Source organism: Orycteropus afer, unplaced genomic scaffold (genome assembly GCF_000298275.1).
Source record: "Orycteropus afer afer isolate SDZICR_OR568_19922 unplaced genomic scaffold, OryAfe1.0 scaffold00120, whole genome shotgun sequence".
NCBI lineage: Eukaryota > Metazoa > Chordata > Mammalia > Tubulidentata > Orycteropodidae > Orycteropus > Orycteropus afer.
Window position 1 is genome coordinate 1,628,910 of NW_006921707.1, and position 23,090 is coordinate 1,651,999.

General features: G+C 36.4%; 1 protein-coding gene across 1 annotated transcript in view; it reads right to left on the bottom strand.

The window, feature by feature from the left end:
- INPP4B (inositol polyphosphate-4-phosphatase type II B) overlaps nt 1-23,090 on the bottom strand; it is a 601,242-nt gene that overhangs the window by 573,910 nt on the left and 4,242 nt on the right. Inside the window, exon 3 of the mRNA XM_042781432.1 lies at nt 4,977-5,009. Within this exon, the coding sequence (XP_042637366.1) occupies nt 4,977-5,009 (33 nt within the window). The remainder of the gene's footprint in view (nt 1-4,976; nt 5,010-23,090) is intronic.

Sequence of the window (23,090 nt, forward strand, 5' to 3'; positions counted from 1 at the left end):
TATATATATACCTTGCTGGTTTTTTGTGTTTCTCTAGAGAACCCAATCTAACACAGCAGGTGAGACAAAGTCTGGCCATTCTTGCTTCCAAGGAGCATTCAGGCTGCACTTCTAACAGGACAGATATGTTAGTCCTTTTAGCAGACCATGGTACTCTAGCATTCTTCACCAGTACCACAACTCAAAAGCATCAACTCTTCTTCAGTCTTCCTTATTCATATCCAGCTCTCACATACATAAGAGGCGATTGAAAATACCATGGCTTGGGTTAGGCACATCTTAGTCTTCAAAGAGACATCTTTGATCTTCAGCACCTGAAAGAGATCTTTTGCAGCAGATTTACCCAATGCAATACATTGTCTGATGTCTTGACTGCTCCTTCCATTGATGTTGATTACAGAATTAAGTAATACGAAGCTCAACAGCTTCAACTTTTCTCCATTTATCATAAAGCTCTTATTGGACCAGTGTGAGGATTTTTGTTTTCTTTATATTGAGGTGTAATCCCTACTGCAGACTGCATTCTTTAATCTTCATCAGTAAGTGCTTCAAGTCATCCTCACTTTCAGCAAGCAAAGTTGTGTCGTCTGCATATCGAATGTTGTTAGTGAATCTTCCTCCAATCCTGATGCCATGTTCTTCTTCATATAATCCAGCTTCTTGGATTATTTGTTCAGCATACAGATTGAATAAGTATGGTGAAAGGATACAACCTTGATGCACTCCCTTCCTGATTTTGAACCATGCAGTATGTCCTTGTTCTGTTTGAACAACAGCCTCATGATCTAGGTAAAGGTTCCTCATGAGTAAAATCAAGTGTTCTGGAAAGCCCATTCTTCTCAATGTTATGCATAATTTATTAGGATATACACAATCAAATGCTTTTGCATAGCCAATAAAACATAAGTAAACATCTTTCTGGTATTCATTGCTTTCAGCTGAGATCCATCTGACATCAGCTATGATATCCCTTGTTCCACGTTCTCTTCTGAATTCAGCTTGCATTTCTAGAAGCTCTCTATCTATATACTGTTGCAACCATTTTTTTTAATTATCTTCAGTAAGACTTTATTTGCATGTGATGTTAATGATATTGTTTGACAATTTCTACATTCTGTGGGATCATATTTCTTTGGGATGGGTACAAATATGGATCTCTTCCAGTCAGTTGGCCAGGTAACTCTCTTTCAGATCTCCTGGCATAGCCAACTGAGAGCCTCCAGCAGGGCATCCATTTGTTGAAATATCTCAGTGGGTATTCTGTTAATTCCTGGATTCTTGTTCTTCCCCAATTCCTTCAGTGCAACTTTGACTTCTTCCTTCCATTGAGTTGGATCTGACTCATAGCAACCCTCATTGGGTTTGCAAGGCTATAAATCTTTACTGAAGCAGACTGCCTCATGTTTCTTCCACAAAGTGGCTGGTGGGTTTAAACTACCAACCTTTTAGTTAGCAGCTAAATGACTTAACCACTATACCAACAGAACTCCTTTAGGGTAGTAAAGAGATCACATTTATATTTTAAGGATTATTCTGTTCTCTCAGGAGGAAAAGCAGATGCAAGCAGACCCAGTAGACCTCACCTGCACTGGTCCAACTGAGAGATTATAGTGAGATGGAACTGAATGATACTTGTGATGGTAGAGAGAGATAGCAAACTTCAGGATACGTTTTGAACATAAAATTTGTAGGACTTAGGAACTTGATCCACCACTCATCTTTCAGTTGTCATACTGTGGTAGCTTGTGTGTTGCTGTGAACATGGAGGCTGGAGACTATGACACATATTGTTTCAAATACCAGCAAGGTCACCCATGTTGAACAGGTTTCAGCATATCTTCCAGACTAAGACAGACTCAGAAGAAGGAAGGATCCATCCACTTCTCAAAGAACTGGCCAGTGGAAACCTTATGCATAGCAGTGAAACACTGCCTGATATATCACTGGAAAATGTTATGAATAGCCCTGAAGCATTATCTGATATAGTGCCAGAATATGAGCCTCTCAGGTCAGAAGGCAACCAAAAACAACTGGGGAAAAGCTGCCTCATTAAAGTAGAGTAGACCTTAATGACATAGATGGAGTAAATCTTCCAGCCCCTCCATTTGCTGATGTGTTAAGACTCCAAATGAGAACAGCTGAAAATATCCATTAACAATCAAAACATGGAATATATGAAGTATGAATCCAGGAAAATTGGAAGTTGTCAAAAATGAAATGGTACACATAAAGGTCAATATCCTAGGCATTAGTGAGCTGAAATGGACTGTTTTTGACTATTGTGAATCAGACCATTATATGATCTATTATGCCAGGAATGAAAAATTCAAAAGGAATGGCATGGCGCTCAATGTCAAAAAAAAGTGTTTCCAGATCTATCCTGAAGTATAATGCTGCCAGGGATGGGATAATACCCATACACCTACAAGGAAGACCAGTTAATACTATCATTATCCAAGTATTTGCACCAACCACCAAAGCCAACAACAAGGAAATGGAAGATTCACACCAATTTCTGTAGTCTAAAATTGACCAAACATGCAATCAAGATGTATTGATTATTACTGGTGATTGGAATGCAAAATTTGGAAACAAAGAAGAATAACCAGTAGTTGGAAAATATGGCCTTGGTGATAGAAAGGATGCCTGAGATCGCATGATAGAATTTTGCAAGATCAATGACTTATTCACTACAAATATCTTTTTTCAACAACATAAATGGGTGGCTATATATACATGGACCTCACCAGACAGAATACACAGGAATCAGATCAACTACATCTGTAGAAAGAGGTGATGGAAAAACTCAATATCTTTAGCCAAAATAAGGCCAGGAGCTGACTGTAGAACAGACTATCAATTGCTCATATTCAAGTTCAAGTTGAAGCCGAAGACAATTAAAACATGTCCATCAGAGCAAAAATATGATCTTGATTATAACCCACCTGAATTTAGAGACCACCATAAGAATAGATTTAATGCAATGAACACCAATGACCAAAAACCAGAAAAATTGTGGGATGACATCAAACACATCCATGAAGAAAGCAAAAGATCATTGAAAAGACAGGAAAGGAAGAAAAGACCAAAATGGATGTCGGAAGAAACTCTAAAACTTGCTCTTGAATAGAGGGTTGCTAAACCAAATGGAAGGAATGACAAGATAAAAGAGCTGAACAGATTTCAAAGAGAAGCTCAAAAAGACAAAGTTAATTATTGTGATGAAATGGGCAAAGACCTGGAATTAGAAAGCCAACAGAGAAGAACACACTTGGCTATTCTCAAGCTGAAAGAACTAAAGAAAAAAATTTATGCCTAAAGTTGCAATATTGAAAGATTCTATGGGCAAAATATTGAACAATACATCAAAATAAGATGGTAGGAATACACAGAACCACTATATCAAAAAGAATTAGTCAATGTTCATATATTTCAGGAGGTGGCATAATGGTCTACAATCAATGGTATTGAAAGAAGAAATTGAAGCTGCACTGAAGGAATTGGTAAAAAAAAAAAAAAAAAAACAAGGCTCTGGGAATAGATGGAATACCCATTGAGATATTTCAATAAATAGATGCTGCACTGGAGACACTTACTTGTCTATACCAAGAAATTTGGAAGACAGCTACCTGGCCAACTGACTGGAAAAGATCCATATTTCTAACCACTGACTGGGAGAGATTCATATTTCTACCCATTCCAAAGAAAGGTGATCCCACAGAATGTGGAAATTATCGAACAATATCATTAATATCATATTCAAGTAAAACCTTGAAGAAGATAATTCAAAAATACTTGCAGCGTTATATTGACAGAGAACTTCCAGAAATGCAACTGCATTCAGAAGACAATGTAGAATGAAGAATATTATTGTGGATATCAGCAATATTATTGCTGAAAACAAAGAATAACAGAAAGATGTTTACTTGTGTTTTATTGACTATGCAAAAGCATATGACTGTGTGGATCATAACAAATTACGCATAACATTGATGAGAATGAGAATTCTGGAACACCCAATTGTGTTCATGAGGAACTTGTACATAGACCAGGAGGCTGCTGTTCGAACAGAACAAGGGAATATTGCATGGTTTAAAATTAGGAAAAGAGTTGTATCCCCTCACCATACTTGTTCAATCTATGTTGAGCAAATAATTTGAGAAGCTGGACTATATGAAGAAGAATGTGGGATCAGGATTAGAGGAAGATTCATTAAGCACCTGTGATACGCAGACTTGGAGATGACACAACCTTACTTGCTAAAAGTGAGGATGACTTGAAGCACTTACTGATGTAGACTAAAGACTTCAGTCTGCATCTACATTATGGATTATACCTTAACATTAAAAAAAAAAAAAAAGAAAATCTGCACAACTGGACCAATAAGCAACATCATGATAAATGGAAAAAAGATTGAAATTGTCAAAGATTTCATATTACTTGATTCCACAATCACCACCAATGGAAGCAACAGTCAAGAAATATGGTGCCAATCTAGGCAAATCTGCTGCAAAATGCTTCTTTAAACTGCTGAAGAGCAAAGATGTCTCTTTGCAGGGTAAGACACAACTAACCCAAGCCATGGTGTTTTTAATCACCTCATATGTATGTGAAAGCTGAAGAATGAATAAGGAAGACCAAAACAGAGTTGATGTTTTTGAGCTGTGGTGTTGGCAAAGAATACTGAAAATACCAAGGACTGCAAGAACCAACAAATCTGTCCTGTAAGAAGTGAAGCCTGAATGCTCCTTGGAAGTGAGAATGGCCAGAGTTCATCTCATTTACTTCGATCATGTTGTCAGAGGAGACCATTCCCTGGAGAAGGATATCATGCTTGGTAAAGTGGTGAGTCAGCAAAAAAGGGGAATGTCCTCAATGAGATGGACTGACACAGTGGCTGCAATGACAGACTCAAGTATGGCAAGGATTGTGAAGTTGGCACGGGACCAGGCAGTGCTTTGTTCTATTGTACATAGGATTGCTATGAGTGGGAGCCAACTTGAAGGCACCTAATAACAACAACAATAAGGAACTTGATGCAGGGTTAAGGAAAAAGAATAATAAAGAAAGGGTTGTAACATTAATGTTAACTAAGAAAGGGTTGTTACATTAAGTAACTGGGTGGTATATTTTAAGGAGATGAAAATGTTTTGAAACATAGATCAAGAATCAAGAAATCAGGTTTTTGCCAGATTAGGGTTAAGATACCTGCTAGACAAGCAAGAGAAAATATCTAACAGTGAGTTGAAAATGTGACTGTGGAGCTCCATGGAGAAGTAAGGACTAGAGTTATAAACGTTAGAAACAAACATTCATAAATATTATTTAAAGACATGGGACTTAAAATTACTTAGAATGAGAGAGTATATAGGTTTTATGAATATAAAAATAAAACAGACTCAGAATCTGAAAAAGCTTTGATCTGGGAATAACTTTTTGCTCAAATTGACTTCTATCATCTTTTCACTGGAGGTAACAGCAGAGAGGAATCTCTTTGCTTGGCCTCATTTGAGAGGGTATGTGGGAATAAGGGGCACAGCTCTTGAAAGGATTTGGATCTTTCTCTTACCAGATTTGTGACTACTGACATGTCACTTGGCCTCTCTGAGACAGTTTCATTCATTTAAAAATGGGAAGAGTATCACCTTTATTATCCACAAAACATCAAAGCTCCAATTTAAAAAAAGAAAAATGAGGAAAGACATTGCTTTAAAGTACATTGGAAATGTGAGGGGACTTCTCTTTAATCCTGTGTTCCATTCTACTAGGTCTCTTCCCTTCCCCATGGCCTGGTTCTCAGGTGGCCTCAGATACATTTGGATGCCATATGGATGCCATGAGAGGGCTGACTGAAAAATTTCAACCACACAGATAGCACCGTTGGGGAATCTCTCTCCCTTGCAACCTAGGTGGCATTTGACTTTATAAAAAGCAAATGGCTAATGAACAAAGTCCTGGGGGTAGTCCTGATTCCTCAATTACCCATAAGTAGCAACAGATGCTGCAAAGGTAGAAATGTTCCCAGTGACTAGCCGTTCTTAGTAATTAGACATTGGAAGAAAGAAAGTAATTAAGTAAATCACACAGAAAGAGAAATAAACTGGAGAGGGTATGTTAGTCACGGATGAAAAACACAGGAAATGTAGAAACAGAATGTTTTAAAAAAAAACCCTCAAATTTAACAAAGAATTTACTAAACCCATGTGGAACAATTCATTTAAGCCAATGGACTTAAACCTGGTCAAAAACATCCCTTACTTAAAAGAGTGCCTAAGGCCTTTGACTGCTAACCAGAAAGCTGGCTGTCTAACCCACTAGCCACTCCTCAGAAGAAAGACTGGGCAATCTTCTTCCATAGAGATACCTCCTTGGAAACCCAAGGAGATAGTAGTGTATTACTCTGAGAGAAATGTGATAAGAAGAATAGATACATTTTAGGACAACAAAAATCAGTTAAATGATACAGTCATGACAAGAGGAAGTAGAGAAGAAGAGAAGTTTGATCTGTATATACTTCCCATTTATTAACTGGTGTCAAGTATCTCAACATTCTGCAGAGAGTGCTGACCTAGAATTTAGATCAGTGTCAGTAAGAACAGGCTCCATTCTGACTTCAGCACACATGAAATTGTGGGTCGCCGGAAACCACTTCCCACAAGACAGCCCTGTTAAGAAGCTCTAATTGGTTCATTTTCTCTTCTTTCAATTAAAAGTATAATTATTTCAGCAATACAAAAGCATTACTCAGGTCTAAGATAACCTTTTATTGCTCTTCCTTTTCCCATTCCTCCACATTTTTACAATCAACTGCAAAGAACATGGCCTTTGGAGTCAAACTCTAGTCTTCTCCACTTCCTAATCATATACCCTTGAGCAACTGACTGAATTAATATGTGAAATATCAAGAGTAGGAAGCACTTCAAAGGATTAATTTCAAAATGGTTTTAATAATAGATAGCTGTTGTGCATGAAAATGTAGTTGCCTAGGCCCCCTGCTCAAGGAAGTATTTCTCAAGTGGGATAAAGTTATTCTTTCTATGTAATATTTATAATAATATAGGTTAACCAATCATTCAGTAAGTGTCAGGTAACAATTTAAGTGCTTTACATGTATTAACTCATCCAAACCTTAAGATATTTTCAATCACCGCATATGCATGTGAAAGCTGGACATTGCGTAAGGAAGACTGAAGAATAGATGCCTTACAATTATGGTGTTGACAAATAACGTTGAATACACCATGGACTGCCAGAAGAATGAACAAATACATATTGGAAGAACTACAACCAGAATGTTCCTTTAGAAGCAAGGATGTGTAAGACTTTGTCTCATTTACTTTGGACAATTTCTCATGAGTGACATCCCTGAAAAAGGACATCATGCTTGGTAAAGTGGTGTGTCAGTGAAGAAGAGAAAGATCTTTGGTGAGATGGATTGACACAGTGGCTACTAAAATGGGCTCAAACTAGCAACAATTGTGAGGGTGACAATGAACTGGGCAGCATTTTGTTCTAAATACATGAGGTCACTATGTGTTAGAACCCACTAGAGGGCACCTCACAACAACAACAAACCTCACAAGAATCTTTTCAGGTAGATAATGATACCATTCCCATTTTTCAGAGAGAGAGAAATAGAGATTGAGAGACATTGTGTGATTTCTCTAAGGCCTCAAGACTACAAAAAAAAAAAAAAAAAATCACTGCTATGGAATCGCTTCCAACTCATAGTAACCCCTCCTTGGGTATCCGAAGTGCTATCTCTATGGAAGTAGATTAGATTGCCCAGTCTTCCTTCTGAGGAGTGGCTGGTGGGTTTGAACCTCTAGCCTTCTAGTTAGCAGTCAAATGCCTTAGGCACTACGCCACCAGAGTAAAGATGAGAAGCAAATGCTAGTAGGTTGGTTTCACACTCTCACAGTTCTTGGGTGGTGAGCTATAATGCTTCCCTACACTATTAGGTTGTAGGCTGAAATTGAAGCCTGAAATAGAGCTTAGTTTCTATTAGTTAGTCTAATACCATTAGACTATATAACAGTCTAATACTATTGTTGTTTTGTTGATAAATGGTGTTCTGAAAACTACGTCCTCAAAATTGTTGCCAGTTATTTGATGTTGTCAAAATTCAGGTAGCTCAAAGAAGGACACATGGTGAAGCTTCTTGAGTATGCAGACTACACAGGTAGGCAATTGTCAGGAACACAGCACAGCTAGAGTCTGTTGTGTTCAGCTCAGCACCACCTGAACTTCTTCAAGTTTCACCTAGCACCATCCTATAGACAGTAAAACTCATTTCCTCCTGATGCTCAATATAATTTGCTAGCAGCATAGCAATGATTAAATGCTCATTTGGAATTTTAAAACAAGTTTCTAATATACAAGCAACAAATTTAAAATATTGCAAGGGCATTTCTAAAGCCCATTATTAGAATGAGATCTAAGTAAAAAGAGAGAAATGTAAATGAGCTGTAAGTTCATCACCTTGGAATTCGAGCTCTAGGATTTTGTGTTTCACATATTTTGCTATTCCCTTTGCCTAGATCGTCTCTTGTGTTCTTTCCAAACCAAGTGAAATCCTGCTGCTCCCTCAAGGCGTGGTCCAAATGCCACTCGCTTTGAAATGCTATTTCCGATGCCACAGTCACACTTAATCACTATTTAGTATTTCCATAGTCCTTGGCTTATGACTTGATTTTGTCTTATCACAGTTTATCTGGCATTACAATTGCATATATTTCTCAACTAGAAACTTCTGGGAAGCAAAAATAGATAGGGAGGGGAGTATAGCCTGTTGCTTAAAAGCAAGAGCTTCAGAATCTAACACAACTCAATTAGGATTCTAACTTTGAATCTCAGCTTCCACAAGATCTTTGGGAACTCAAATTTTTCATCTGTCAAATGAATGTGGGAGGACATGCACTGGACCCAGACACCTGCATTCTAATCTTGGGTTCAATACCTATTCATAGCTAAGCTTCCTTACCTATTAAACAAGGATAATACTAGAAAAAAATATATCATTAAGATTGTGAGAAATAAAGTATTATGTAAATTATTCAGAACAATATATGGGTAAAAAACAAATATTTGTTATTTCTATGATTGTTTTCTTATATATTTGTGCAAAGAAATTCATGTCATCACGTTTATAAAGAGATTTAGCACCAGGCTTAGTAAATAGTAACTCACTCAACTCAAACTCACTGCTATGGAGTGGGATCAGATTCATAGAGACCCGTCCTTGGATTTCTGAGGCAGTATCACTGTGGAAGTAGATTGCCCGACCTTCCTTCCGAGAAGTGGCTGGCGGGTGTGACCCATCAGCCTTCTGGTTAGCACTCAAATGCCTTAGGCACTATGCCACCAGAGCTCCTTAGTACATGATAAAAAAAAACAATAGCTATTTCTATGATGATTAAAAAAAAAAAAAAAAAAAAACAATAGCTATTGATGCTCTCCCAGCACCTTGCACAATGCCTTCTCATTAAAGGTGCCCAGAAATGGTTGTTCAGTAGAATACAATATTTTGTAATTGCTATGTATTTAATTGTGCCCCCTCAAATTATGTTTTAGAATACTAAACCTAATACCTGTGGATGTTATCTCATTTGGCAATAGAGTTCTCTTTGTTACGTTAATAAAGCCCTATCAGTGTAGAATGTGTCTTAAACGTAATAACTCTTGAGATCTAAATAGACAAAGATACAAAGCAAAACAAGTACAGATGAAGAAAAGATAGAAGCTAATTGGAGATCACCAAGGAAATGAGGAATATAGCATTACAGAAGCTGAGAAAAGGATTTTACCCCCAGAGAAAACAGAGAGAAAATCCTTTCCCTGAAGCCCTCACTCCTATCAAGTGGATTCTGACTCTTAATGACCCTATAGGACAGAGTAGATCTGTCATGTAGAGTTTTCAAGGCTATACATCTTGATGGAAGCAGAAAGTGTTATCTTTTCCCTGTGGAATGGCTAGCGGATTTGAACTTCTGAACTTGAACTTGTAATTAGCAGCCAAAATGCATTAATCACAGTGCCACCAGACTCCTTTCACTAGATCCAATGCCCTGAATTTAAACTTCTAGCCTCAGGAACTGTGAGGAAATAAAATTCTACTTGTTAAAACCACCCACTTGTGGTATTTCTGTTATAGCAGCATTAGCAAACTAAGGCAGTAAGGGATGTATCATGCTTTAAGTATCAAGAAAACAATAATCAATTTATAATGAGGCAACTAAATAAGGCAAACAGAGGCCTTGTCTACTTCCAGCAATTTGCTGTCCTATTGCTCTGAAGCTCATCTTGCAGCTTCTATGAACAAGTAGTATTTTTATCAATAGATTAAATACAAAAACATACCTCTGAGCTTATTATTCCCTTCAGTTTGCCCAGTATACAATGTAGAAGGTGAAAATACTAAGAAAGATGTACTAAAATCCTCCATTCTCCCACTGGAGCATTAAAAAACTCAGACCTGTATAATCATTAATAGAACACAGACTGGCAAGAGTGTGAACACAGCAGAGAATTGGTAAGTTTGGCCTTTAAGACTTTTTTCTTTCAAAGAAACATATAATACAATGCCTGATTTATAGCAACTCATAAAGTATGAATGAACCTGACATGCAGGTTAATGAAGGCCCTTGCAAACTGCCAAAGCCGTGTCTATAAAGAGATGAGACTGGTGTTCTTTGTGGGTTGTCAATTGGGTGCATTTTTATCACATTTTAATACATTTCCAAATACTAAACACAGACAAATGATCACAGGTTTCACATGATTTTTTTTTTTTTTTTTTCTTCTCTACCTGGGCCATTATAGGAAGCTCTGGTGACATAGTTCCTAAGGTATTTGATGGCTAACCAGAGGCTGCAAGTTCAAATCCACCAGCCACTCCTTGGAAGGATGATTGGGCAATCTACTTCTGCAGGGGTACTGTCCAGAAACCCAAAGAGGGGTCACTATGAGTCAAATTCAACTCCAGGGCAGTGAGTTTGTTTTAGGGGCTCTGGTGGCATAGTGCATAAGGCATTTTGATGGTTAACCAGAAGGCTGGCAGTTTAAACCCAGCCTCTTCTTGGAAGGAAGATTGGGCAATCTACTTCTACTGTGATAGTGCCTCAGAAAGCTGAGGATGGGTCACCATGAGTCAGATCTGACTGGACTGCAGTGAGGTTTTTTTTATTTTTTTTTTTAGACTAACCTAAAGTTTCCCAGTTCAAATTCACCCAATGGCTCTGCAAAAGAGAGGTCTGGTGATCTTCTTCCATAAACATTACAGCCAAGAGAACATTATGGAGCAGCTCTACTCTGTAACACACGGGGTTGTCACGAATCAGAATCCAATCAACATCAATTTTTTTTTTTTTTGGTTAAGACTGAATACAAAATCATTGCACAGTCTGATACAACAGAGCAAAGTATTTAGAATCAGCATTCTACCGGATAAGACAAAGCCTTAGCAATCAAAAAGGAAAATATTTTCTTATTTAAAGACACTGTAATAATTGCCATAACATACCTAAAGACATTTTGACATGATGTTGTGATAAAACTACATTTCAACCATTGAAAAATAAATTGGTATGAATCGTTTACCTGGTACAATTGTATAGCTGTATAGCCAAAGTGTCTCTTTTTTTTTTTTTTTTTTAAATCCTCCATTTCTACAGAGAAAACAGTTTCTACAAATGGGTCATTTCACTTTGTCTGTTCAGTCATACTATGTACGGCAAAACCAACACTGCTTTCAGAGTAAATGTGAAGTTAATTTCTGATAAAGTACTCTGAGTCCTTGATTTTTCTATAAATATTTCTGTTCCCAAAGAACAAGGAAGTGGATGAATCAAGAATACTATTTTAAGATAATGCTGCTTTCATTTTCTCTTCTAGGAAGACAAGATGAGGAGCCATTGTATATGAAGCTTGGTAGAATAAATAGTAAGTATTCATTATATGTAAGAGGAGCTCTGGTGGCACAGTTGCTAAGGCATTTGGCTGTTAACCAAAAGGTCAGCAGTTTGAACCCACTAGCCACACCATGGAGGAATGATGAGGCAGTCCGCCTCTGTTAAGATTTAAGCCTTGGAAACACTATGGGGCAGTTCTACTCTGTCCAGTAGGGTCACTATCCATCAAAATCAACGTGCTGGCAGTGGGTTTGTTTTTTACTTTGGTTTTATTGTATATATATATTTTTTTCTTTTTGGTTCTGAATTTAAGGTCATCAGCTTATTCCAAATGCCAAGTGTTTGTTTGTCGAGGCTTAGAATGTGATACTTCCTTCCCAGATAGATGTATTCTAAACCTGTTTCTTTTTTTTTTTCTTCAAAAACCATTTTCAATTGGTGTTCCTTGGGAAACCCCATTGCCTACTCCTTCCCATATTAGTTTTATCCTTCATAGAATCCCCAATATTCTTCGAGATCCTAATAAATAGTTTACCTTTCTATGGTCTTCTAGTTATTTCAGGAGTTTTAGTTTTACCTCCTATGCCAAAAATTTGTAAGATAAATACCTGGCCAACTGACTGGAAGAGATCCATGTTTGTGCCCATTCCAAAGATAAATGATCCAACAGAAATTATCAAACAGTATCATTGATATCACATCAAGTAAAATTTTGCTGAAAATAATTAAAAAACTCTTTCAGCAGTACATCAACAAGAAACCATCAGAAATCCAAGTTAGACATCAGCAGAAGATGTGGAATGAGGGATATCACTGCTGATGCCAGATGGGTCTTAGCTGAAAGCAAAGAATACCAGAAAGATGTTTACCTTTGTTTTATTGACTAATTAAAGGCATTTAACTGTGCAGATCATAACAAATTTTGGATAATATTGCAATGAATGGGAATTCCAGAACACTTAATTGTGCTCATGAGAAACCTATACATAGACCAAGAGGCTGTTGTTCAAACAGAACAAGGGGACACTGCATGGTTTAAAATCAAGAAAGGTGTATGTCAGGGTTGTATCCTTTCACTATACTTATTCAGTCTGTATGCTGAGCAAATAATCTGAGAAGATGGACTATATGAAGAAGAATGCAACATTAAGTTGATGGAAAACTCATTAACAACTTGTGATATACAGATGATACAACCTTGCCTGCTGAAAGGGAAGAGGACTTGAAGCACTTATTGATGGTGATCAAAGACTACAGCCTTCAATATAGATTACACTTTAACATAAAGAAACAAAAATCCTCAAAAATAGACCAATAAGTAACATCATGATAAACAGAAAAGTCTGAAGTTGTGAAGGATTTCATTTTATTTGGATCCATAATCAACATCCAGAAAAGCCACAGTCAAGAAATCAAGTGATGCATTGCATTAGGCAAATCTGTCATAAAAGACCTCTTTGAAGTATTTATTAAAAAGCAAAGATGTCACTTTGAGGACTAAAGTGTATCTGAGCCAAGCCATGATGTTTTCAATCATCTGATATGCGTGAGAATTATGGAAAATAAATAAGGAAGCCCAAAGAAAAACTGAAGCATCTGAATAATAGTGTTGGCTAACAGTACTGACTATACCATTTACTGCGCAAAGAACGAGCAAATGTGTCTCAGAAAAAGCAGAGACAGAATCGTTCTTAGAAGCGGGCTGGTGAGATTTCATCTCATGCACTTTGGACATGTTATCAAGAGGGACCAGACCCTGGAGAAGAGAATCATGTTTCATGGGGAGTCAGTTGAAAAGAAAATGATTCTCAAGGAGATGGACTGACAACAATGGGCTCAAGCACAGCAATGATTGGAAGGATAGCACTTGGCAGTGTTTTGTTCTTTTGTACAAAAGACTGGACTCTACAGCATCTGTCAATAACAATTTTACTTCTCTAGTTATTGTTGTTAGGTGCTGTCAAGTTGGTTCTGAATCACCATGACCCTATGTACAACGGAACAAAACACTGCCCAATCCTTTGCCCTCTTTACAATCACTGCTGTGCTTGAGCCCATTGTTGCAGCCGCTGTGTCAATCTTCTTGTTCAGGGTCTTGCTCTTTCTTTCTGACCCTCTACAAAACAAGATATTATTCATAAACAAGGGAGGGCTTCCATTTCTAATTATACTATGAGCTAATTGAAGGCAAGGAGCTGAATTTCACTTCTTTATACATCCCCTTTTGTTTTTCAGCTCTATTAGCAAATTTAATATATTATTAATTATTTAATGACAAAAACGTCATATTATAAAATTAATAGAGAAACAATGCAGAGATTTTGTAGGACATAGAAAAGTAAAGCAAAGCAAAGAAAATTTTAACTGGTGATGACTAGGATGAAAGTCTTTCATAGCTATTCTTCCAATCTTATTTTGTTATACACATAGACACACGTAGTTAAAGAAGGATCATGCTGAGTACATAGTTTGTTACCCTGCTTCTGAAACCTTGTATACAATTGTTCCATGAAGTACTTTTTTGCAAGATGATTTTTACTGTCTGTAAACTATTCTGGTAGCATAGTGCCTAAGGCACTTGACTGCTAACCAGAAGGCTGGCAGTTCAAACCAACCAGCCACTCCTCGGAAGGAGGGTTGGGCAATCTACATCTATAGTGATACCACTTCGGAAAACCAAGAAGTCGTTGCTATGCGTCGGGTACGACTCGATGGCACATAACAACACAACATAAACTATTCTATCTTAAGAATACATAAAAAATAAACAATAACCAAATGCTGATTAATTCTGAGTTGGGGATGAATACCAATGGCTAGAACTTTTCTTCCCCCATCCTTAGCCAAATTTGATGCATTAAGAGAATGGCTAAGAAGTGAGATGGTCAACCAGAAATGAACAGGGTCAATTTATGTATGAAATGTATGACAACATGAATATTGCAAATGATTTGTGCTTGATTACTAATGAAAAGATTGGTGGTTCAAACCTATCCAGTGGTACTGTAGAAGAAAGCCTGATGATCTGCTTCTGTAAATATTATAGGCAAAAAAAAAAAAAAAAAAAAAACTATGGCGCTCAGTTCTGCTCTTAACACATTGAGTCACCATAAGTGAGAACTGACTCGACAGCCTTCTGCTTGTTTTGGGTAGGTACGACAATATTTTATCATTCTCCAGAGATAGCTTTGATAGGTTTCTATATTGTCTATCATTGATTTTTATTTATGATAATTTTTCACTGAATAATATGAAAATTACAACAGTTAATATATGTTTATTAATTTTAGAAAAAACTTAAGAACAAAGTAGGCTCTGTTAAACAATTTGGACTTCAGATTTGCCCTGATTTATAAATAATAAAACCTACAGGGAAAGAGTCAATATATCTTAAATTCTAGAGGGGAAATTCCTTGAAAAAAAGTCATTCTATGAGGTGACACATTGGTTCTTTAGAGATAATCAGTTTTAAAGAAAGCAAAGGTCATTTGACCCTGAATCTCATGTTTCCCTAACTTTTACTCTTTTAAAGAATCAGAAGTACCCAATCACTTTATCTCATTACCCAGACAACTACGAGTTCAAGTAAAGGTGAGCATGAGTGAAGAATAGAAGAAGTCATGGGAGTAGGATCTCTTTGCCGCAGAATCTATTCTGTCCTACTCTGAACTTGGTGTTCGACTAAACCAGTAAATGTCCTGCCCAAATTGCCTGTCTCCTGTGGCCCTTTTTACGTCAAGACCAGATCAACTTGTAACTTGGTTTCATGCCTGGTCAAACTAGTAACTGGATTCACCATCACTGGCTTCAGTTTTTCCACAATCAGGACCTTATTATGAACTGCTTAAATACCTACTATAGCCAGTCCCCCTTCTGCTTAGAAAGTCACCTGGGTCTTAGGTGAGTATGGACACTTTCCTAATTAGTATTCACACTCTGCATAAGCCCCTTTGGGTACCTAGAAGCCATCTTTCACCAATATATCTAAAACAATTCCTCTGTTCCTCAAACTCTTGTCTTGTTCTGTCCCATTGCCCTGTTCTATCGTTTATTTAACAATACCCAAAATTTTAAATTTATTTTCTTAACAATACCCAAAATTTTAAATTTATTTTCTATGCCTCTCCTAAAGAAATTTAGATGACTACACTAGATGTATACATTTCACTTCAGTGAATTTTAGCTTCCATATCCCCACATTCTAATCATAATCTATTCTAAGATTCATTGATATGTACAAAAGGTGTCTTTCAAAGTGCTCTTTGTGGTCATTTGGCTACTATTGAGTATCAGTGATCAAAATAATTGCCATTCTTTTCCACAAATTTAATACATATTAGTATGCACTGTTTTGGATTTATGATATCTGTGGTGTCTATATAGAAGCATGACAAATATATTCTCATAAGCATTCTATTGACTCCAGAGATGGTAAATGGAAGCACATTAGATCAACATTATTAGCATAATCAGGTATGATAAATTACAAAAAAATAAAAGATAAAAATTTCATTTATAGCTTAGTCAAGATTAGTGTTCTACATACATTTTCTACATTGGCTTCAAGAAATAAAATTACCTAAATTTTAAGAAGTGTCAGTTTCTTAAATATCAGCTTGATAGAAATGAAAACAATTTTCTTAAATCAAAAACAAAATAAGTGTTCTCTTAGGTTTTTAACTAATTATTAGTTCTTTGTTGAAATAGAAGGGTATCAGTAGACTTAGCTGAATTAATGAAAAGAGTGTGGAAGTAAATTCACAGGTTTGAGGGTGAATTATTTAATTTAAAGGCAGTTAGGCATTACAAATATAGTTAACAATGAACATAAAATACACTTTTTTTCTCAGTATGTGCTTATTGTCTGCTATCAAGGCATTTTTAGATGATTAGTTTGCTCAATTGACTAAGCATCTCCCATTTCACTTGCTTGAATAAAGATGTAGCAGAAGAATTTCAGCAAGGTATAATGACTTTGTAACAGCACAAAGACAAGCAGAAAAAAGTCTTAACTGGAAAATAACTTTTACAAAGCAATGTAACACCTATCAAAATGATTAGTGTTGCTATTTTGCCAATTTAAAAAGTAGGGTCATTGAAATTATCAATTTATTTGACTTCTTTACAAAGAATAGAGAATCAAATTTAAAAAAAAAAAAAAAGTTCTGGGTAGAAAAATGTCCCCCACCTTGATTTTTCTATTTTTCTCCCTAGAATTTGCTTTTGTTTTAAGACACTTTTTTTTTTTTTTTTTTTTTTCTGTTCAAATAAGTATGCATATCCTTAAACACTAATAAAAATATTTAGGATGATATTATTCTGTCATTTATTATAAAATGAATAAAAGTTATCTATACAGTAGTCATAAAGAATTTGTGGAGCTCTGATAGCATGGTGCTTAAGGCATTTGACTACTAACCAGAAGGCTGGCAGTTCAAATCCACCAGCAACTCCTCAGAAGGAAGATGGGGTAATCTATTTCTGTAGTGATACTGCCTCAGAAACCCAAGGAGGGGTCACTATGAGTTGGGTCCAACTCAAGGGCTCATAACAACAACAACAAGATATATATACACACACACACACACACACACATATGTATATACCATAAAATCTATAAGGATTTAGCTATAATGTCTTTGAAAGAGTACTCTTAAAAATATTCTTCAACATGCAATGTAGTTGTAGATCTTAAAGTGAGAAAAAGCTTAGCAAATTCAAGTTTGGGAATTGTATCTTCCAGGAACAAGAACACAATAACAAACTAAAAATTTGAAATCACTTTCTTCAGTAAACTTATATTCACTCTTATCAGTCATTCTTTACTATTTCATGAGATAAAGTTATTGCTGTTGAAAATCATAGTATGTTTTATTAACACAAAGAAAAATTAAATGTCCCCCCCAATGAAAAGAATACTATTATGAATAAACTGTCTTAAATTAAAAGATGTTAATCACTTAGATCTATGATTCAAAGCCAGAAATATAAATGATGACACTGGTACCGAGGTTAACTAGGCTTTCAAAACAATAATATCATTAGGACTTTAAAGATAATATAATTTTAATTGAAATAGAAGACTTGTACTTGGCCTAGGTATGCTGTCTCTTGCAGGGTGGCCACCATGTTTACCAAATAGACTTTAACTCTAATTGCTTTTGCCTCCTTCACATTCTCTCTTTACTCCAACTTGTGAGTAAAAAGGCTTCATCTATGTTTTGAAGATGCCTGAGTGGCACAGTTTTGCACTACACTCTTAACATGGAGATTGGCAGCTTGAACCCAACCAGCAGCATGGAAAAAAGGCATAGTAATCTGCTTCCATAAAGATTACAGATAAAAAACCCTATGAACATTTCTACTCTCTAAATTATGGAGTCACCATGAGTCAGAATTAACTTGATAGCAATTGGTTTGGGCTTGTGGTTTATCTGTGCTTTGAAATATATTGAAACACATTGTAACCATATAACAAATTTTCACTTCTCAGAAGTCCTGTCAAAAAGGTAACATGAATTTCTTCTACTGAAACTGAAAGACGTGATATATAAAACTCAAGTAGATAGAGTTGTCCACCACTCATCTGTCAGTTTGTCATACTGTAGTAGCCTGCATGTTGTTGTGAAGCCAAAGACTATGCCATTGGTATTTCAAATGACAGCAGGGTTATCCATGGTGGACAGGTTTCAGCAGAGCTTCCAGACTAAGACTTACTGGGAAGAAAGAAGGAGCCATCCAATTCTCAAAGAATTGGCGAGTAAAAACCTTAAGAATAGCAGTGAAACACTGATTACTGGAAAATTTTATGAATAGTCCTGAGACATTGTCTGACATAGTGCCTGAGGATGAACCCCTGAGGTCAGAAGGCACTCAGAATATTAGTGGGGAAAAGTTGCCTCTTCAAAGCAGAGTGCATATTAATGATGTGGATGGAGTAAAGCTTTCGAGACCTGCATTTGCTGATGGGGTGTGACTCAAAATAAGAAGAAACAGCTGTAAATGTCCATTAATAATTGGAACATAGAATGTATAAAGTATGAAACTAGGAAAATGGAAGTTGTCAAAAATGAAATGGAATGCATAAACGTCAATATCCTAGGCATTAGTGAGCTGAAATGGACTGCTTTAGGTCCTTTTGAATCAGACAATCATTTGATATATTATGTTGGGAATGGCAAATTGAAGAGCATTTATTGTCAGAAAAAATATTTCAAGATCTATCCTGAAGTATAATGTTGGCAGTGATAGGATAATATCCATATGCCTACAAGGAAAACCAATTATTACTAATATTACTCAAATTTACACACCAACCACCAAAGCCAAAGATGAGGAAATTGAAGATTTTTACCAACTTCTGCAGTCTGAAATTGACCAAACATGAAATCAAGATGTATTGATTACTACTGGTGATTGGATTATGAAAGTTGGAAACAAAGAGGAATCCCTGGTACTTGGAAAATATGGCCCTGGTGATAGAAATGATGCTGGAGATCACATGATAGAGTTTTGCAAGATCAATGACTTATTAATTATAGATACCCTGTTTCAACAACATAAACAGTGGCTATACACATGTACCTCACAAGATGGAATACACAGGAATCAGATCAACTACATCTGTGGAAAGAGGTGATGGAGAAGCTCAACATCTTCAGCCAAAATAAGGCCAGGAGCTGATTGTGGAACAGACCATCAATTGCTCATATGCAAGTTCAAGTTGAAGCTAAAGACAATTAAAACAAGTCCATGAGAGCCAAAATATGACCTTAATTGCATCCCACTTAAATTTAGAGACTATCTGAAGAATAGATTTGACAACTGAGCACCAATGACTGGAAACCAAATTGTGGGATGGCATCAAAAACATGATCTATAAAGAAAGCAAAAGGTATTAAAAAAACAAGAATGGAAGAAAATACCAAAATGGATGTCATAAGTGACTCTGAAACTTGCTCTTGAATGGAGGGTCACTAAAGCAAACGGAAGAAATGGCAAGATAAAAGAGCTGAACAGATTTCAAAGAGTAGCTCGAGAAGACAAAGTCAATTATTATAATGAAATATGCAAAGAACTGGAGTTAGAAAAACAAAAGAGGATAAAAGTCTTGATATTTCTCAAGCTGAAAGAACTGAAGAAAAAATTTAAGCTTGAGTTATAATACTGAAAGATTCTATGAACAAAATATTGAATGATGCAGGAAACATCAAAAGAAAATGCAAGGAATACACAGAGTCACTGTACCAAAAAGAATATGTTGATATTCATTTATTTCAGGTGGTAGCATATGATCAAAAACCAATGGGATTGAAGGAAGAAGTTGAAGCTGCACTGAAGCAACTAGCTAAAAACAAGACTCCAGGAATTGATGGAATACTCACTGACATCTTTCAACAAACAGATGCTGGGCTGGAGATACTTACTTGTCTATGCCAAGAAATTTGAAAGACAGCTACCTGGCCAACTGACTAGAAGAGATCCATATTTGTACCCATTTCAAAGAAAGGAGATCCAACAGAATGTAGAAATTATCAAACAGAATCATTAATATCACACACAAGTAAAATCTTACTGAAGATAATTCAAAACTGGTTGCAGTAGTATATTGACAGAGAACTTCCAGAAATGCAAGCTGGTTTCAGAGGAGAACATGGAAAGAAGAATGTCATTGCTGATGTCAGATGGATCTTGTCTGAAAGCAAAGAATACCATAAAGATCTTTACTTGTGTTTTATGTGTATGGATCATAACACATTTTTGCATAACATTGAGAATAGAATTCCAGAACACTTAATTGTGCTCATGAGGAACCTGAACATAGACCAGAAGGCTGTCATTCTCACAGAACAAGGGGACACTGCATGGTTTAAAGTCAGAAAGGGTGTGTGTCAGGGTTGTACCCTTTCATCATACTTACTGAATCTGTATGCTGAGCAAATAATCTGAGAAGCTGGTCTATATGAAGAACTTGGCATCAGGATTGGAGGAAGACTCATTAACAACCTGCAATATGCAGATGACACAACCTTGCTTGCTGAAAGTGAAGATGATTTGAAGCACTTAACTGATGAAGATTAAAGACTACAGTCTGCAGTATGAATTATATCTCACCATAAAGAAAACAAAAATCCTCAAAATTAGACCAATAAGCAGCATCACAATAAATGGAGAAAAGATTGAAGTTGTCAAAGATTTCATGTTACTTGGTTCCATAATCAACACCAATGGAAGCAGCAGTCAAGAAATCAGACAATGTATTGCACTGGGAAAATGTGCTGCAGAAGACCTCTTTAAAGTGCTGAAGAGAAAAGATGTCTCTTTGAAGGTGTGCCTGACCCAAGCAGTGGTATTTTCAATTGCCTCATATGCATGTGAAAGCTGGACAGTTGTTTTGGTTACCTAGTAATGCTCTAATAGAAATACCACAAATGGGATGGATTTAACAAACAGGAGTTTATTCTCTTACAATTTTGGAGGTTAGAAGTCTGGGCTGAGTGAAAGCCTCTCAACCTCAGGCTTCAGCTCTGCCTCTTGCTCCCAGCCCACTGAAGCTAGAGGCATCTCTTCAGTCAGGCAGCTGCTAGCTGCTGAGGCTGACAAATGAAAAGGCACAGTCCCAATATTACCAAACCACATGACAGGCCATTAATTCAAGCCCATTAAAAGTCCCAAGATTGGCAGGGTAACATGGCAGGCTGCTGAACAATGACCTCATCTACACACAAGGTTCAAGTGTGCCATCAGCTGAAGACCTTCCTCAAAGTTGCTTCTTATATACTGGAAATAGACCGCATCCCTAAAGTAGCTACTCAGCTGATCTAATGGATTCTACCATGGAGTTAATTACCAATCTCACCATGGGGAATAAATACATCCAGCTGTCCAACCACTCAACCAGGCCCAGCCAACTTTATACACAAATTAACTACCACAGTGAATAAGGAAGGCTGAAGAAGAATTGATGTTTTTGAGTTGTGCTGTTGGAGAATAATACTGAAAGTATATGGACAACAAGAAGAACTAGCAAATCTGTCCTAGAAGAAGTGCAGCAGGAATTCTCTTTGGAAGGGAGAATGGCCAGATTTTGTGTTACCTACTTTGGTCATGTTGTCAGAAGGGACCATTCCCTGGAGAAGGATATCATGCTTGGTAAAGTGGAGGGTCAATGAAAAAGAAGGCCCTCAATGAGATGGATTGACAGTGGGTACAACGACGGGCTCAGGTATAGCGAGGATTGTGAGGCTGATGCAGGACCAGGTACTGTTTCATTCTGTTGTACATAGGATCATTATGAGTCAGAGTCAACTCAATGGCTCCTAACAACAACAACCATAAGAATTGTTGTCAACGGGTCAAGGATTAGGAGGGTAAGTGTGCTAGGACTCCTTTTGCTCCTCAGTTCCCTTTCTGAACAGTTATTTCTATATATAATACCATTTGAGAAATCTCTTGGGGAAAAAAAAAAATATATATATATATATATACATATAGCGTTATTGATGTTATACTCCAAAAGTTTCTTAAATTTTCAAAATCTAGATACTTGGAGAAACAAACATCAAGAAAGCTTAAATTTCAGCAACTTTTATCTATAATTCCAACAAAGCCACTATTATCTAAAAATACATTATATATATCACTTTGTCTCAATAAATTATGCTTCAAAATTGAATATTATTACATAATGATTCATCTAAATAATTTATTACATAATGAATAATCTAAAATAATCAAAACTTCAAACCACTACAAACTAGTAAAGAGAATGAATGTATATATCTCAATTTGCTCTCAAAATTTTGGAAAATGTGTATATTTTTATGTAAAGCTGGAATACTACAATGCATGTAATTTCTGTATATAAGTCTGAATATACGTGTGTTATTCTCTAAAATTTAATTAGAAGTAAAATGGAACAATATTGATCTTTCTACACATTTCAGAACCATGAGAGAAAAATAAAATACCTCTTTAGACAGTTCATATGAACCATATTTTAATCTTGTTTAAATGCCTCTTTGTAGCTAATTTCCAAATTACATATATATATACGTTGTTGTTTGCCGTCGAGTCGGGCCCGACTCATAGCGACCCCTCCTTTGGTTTCCCAGGCAGTATCACTACGGAAGTAGGATTGCCCAACCTTCCTTCTGAGGAGTGGCTGGTGGATTTGAACCG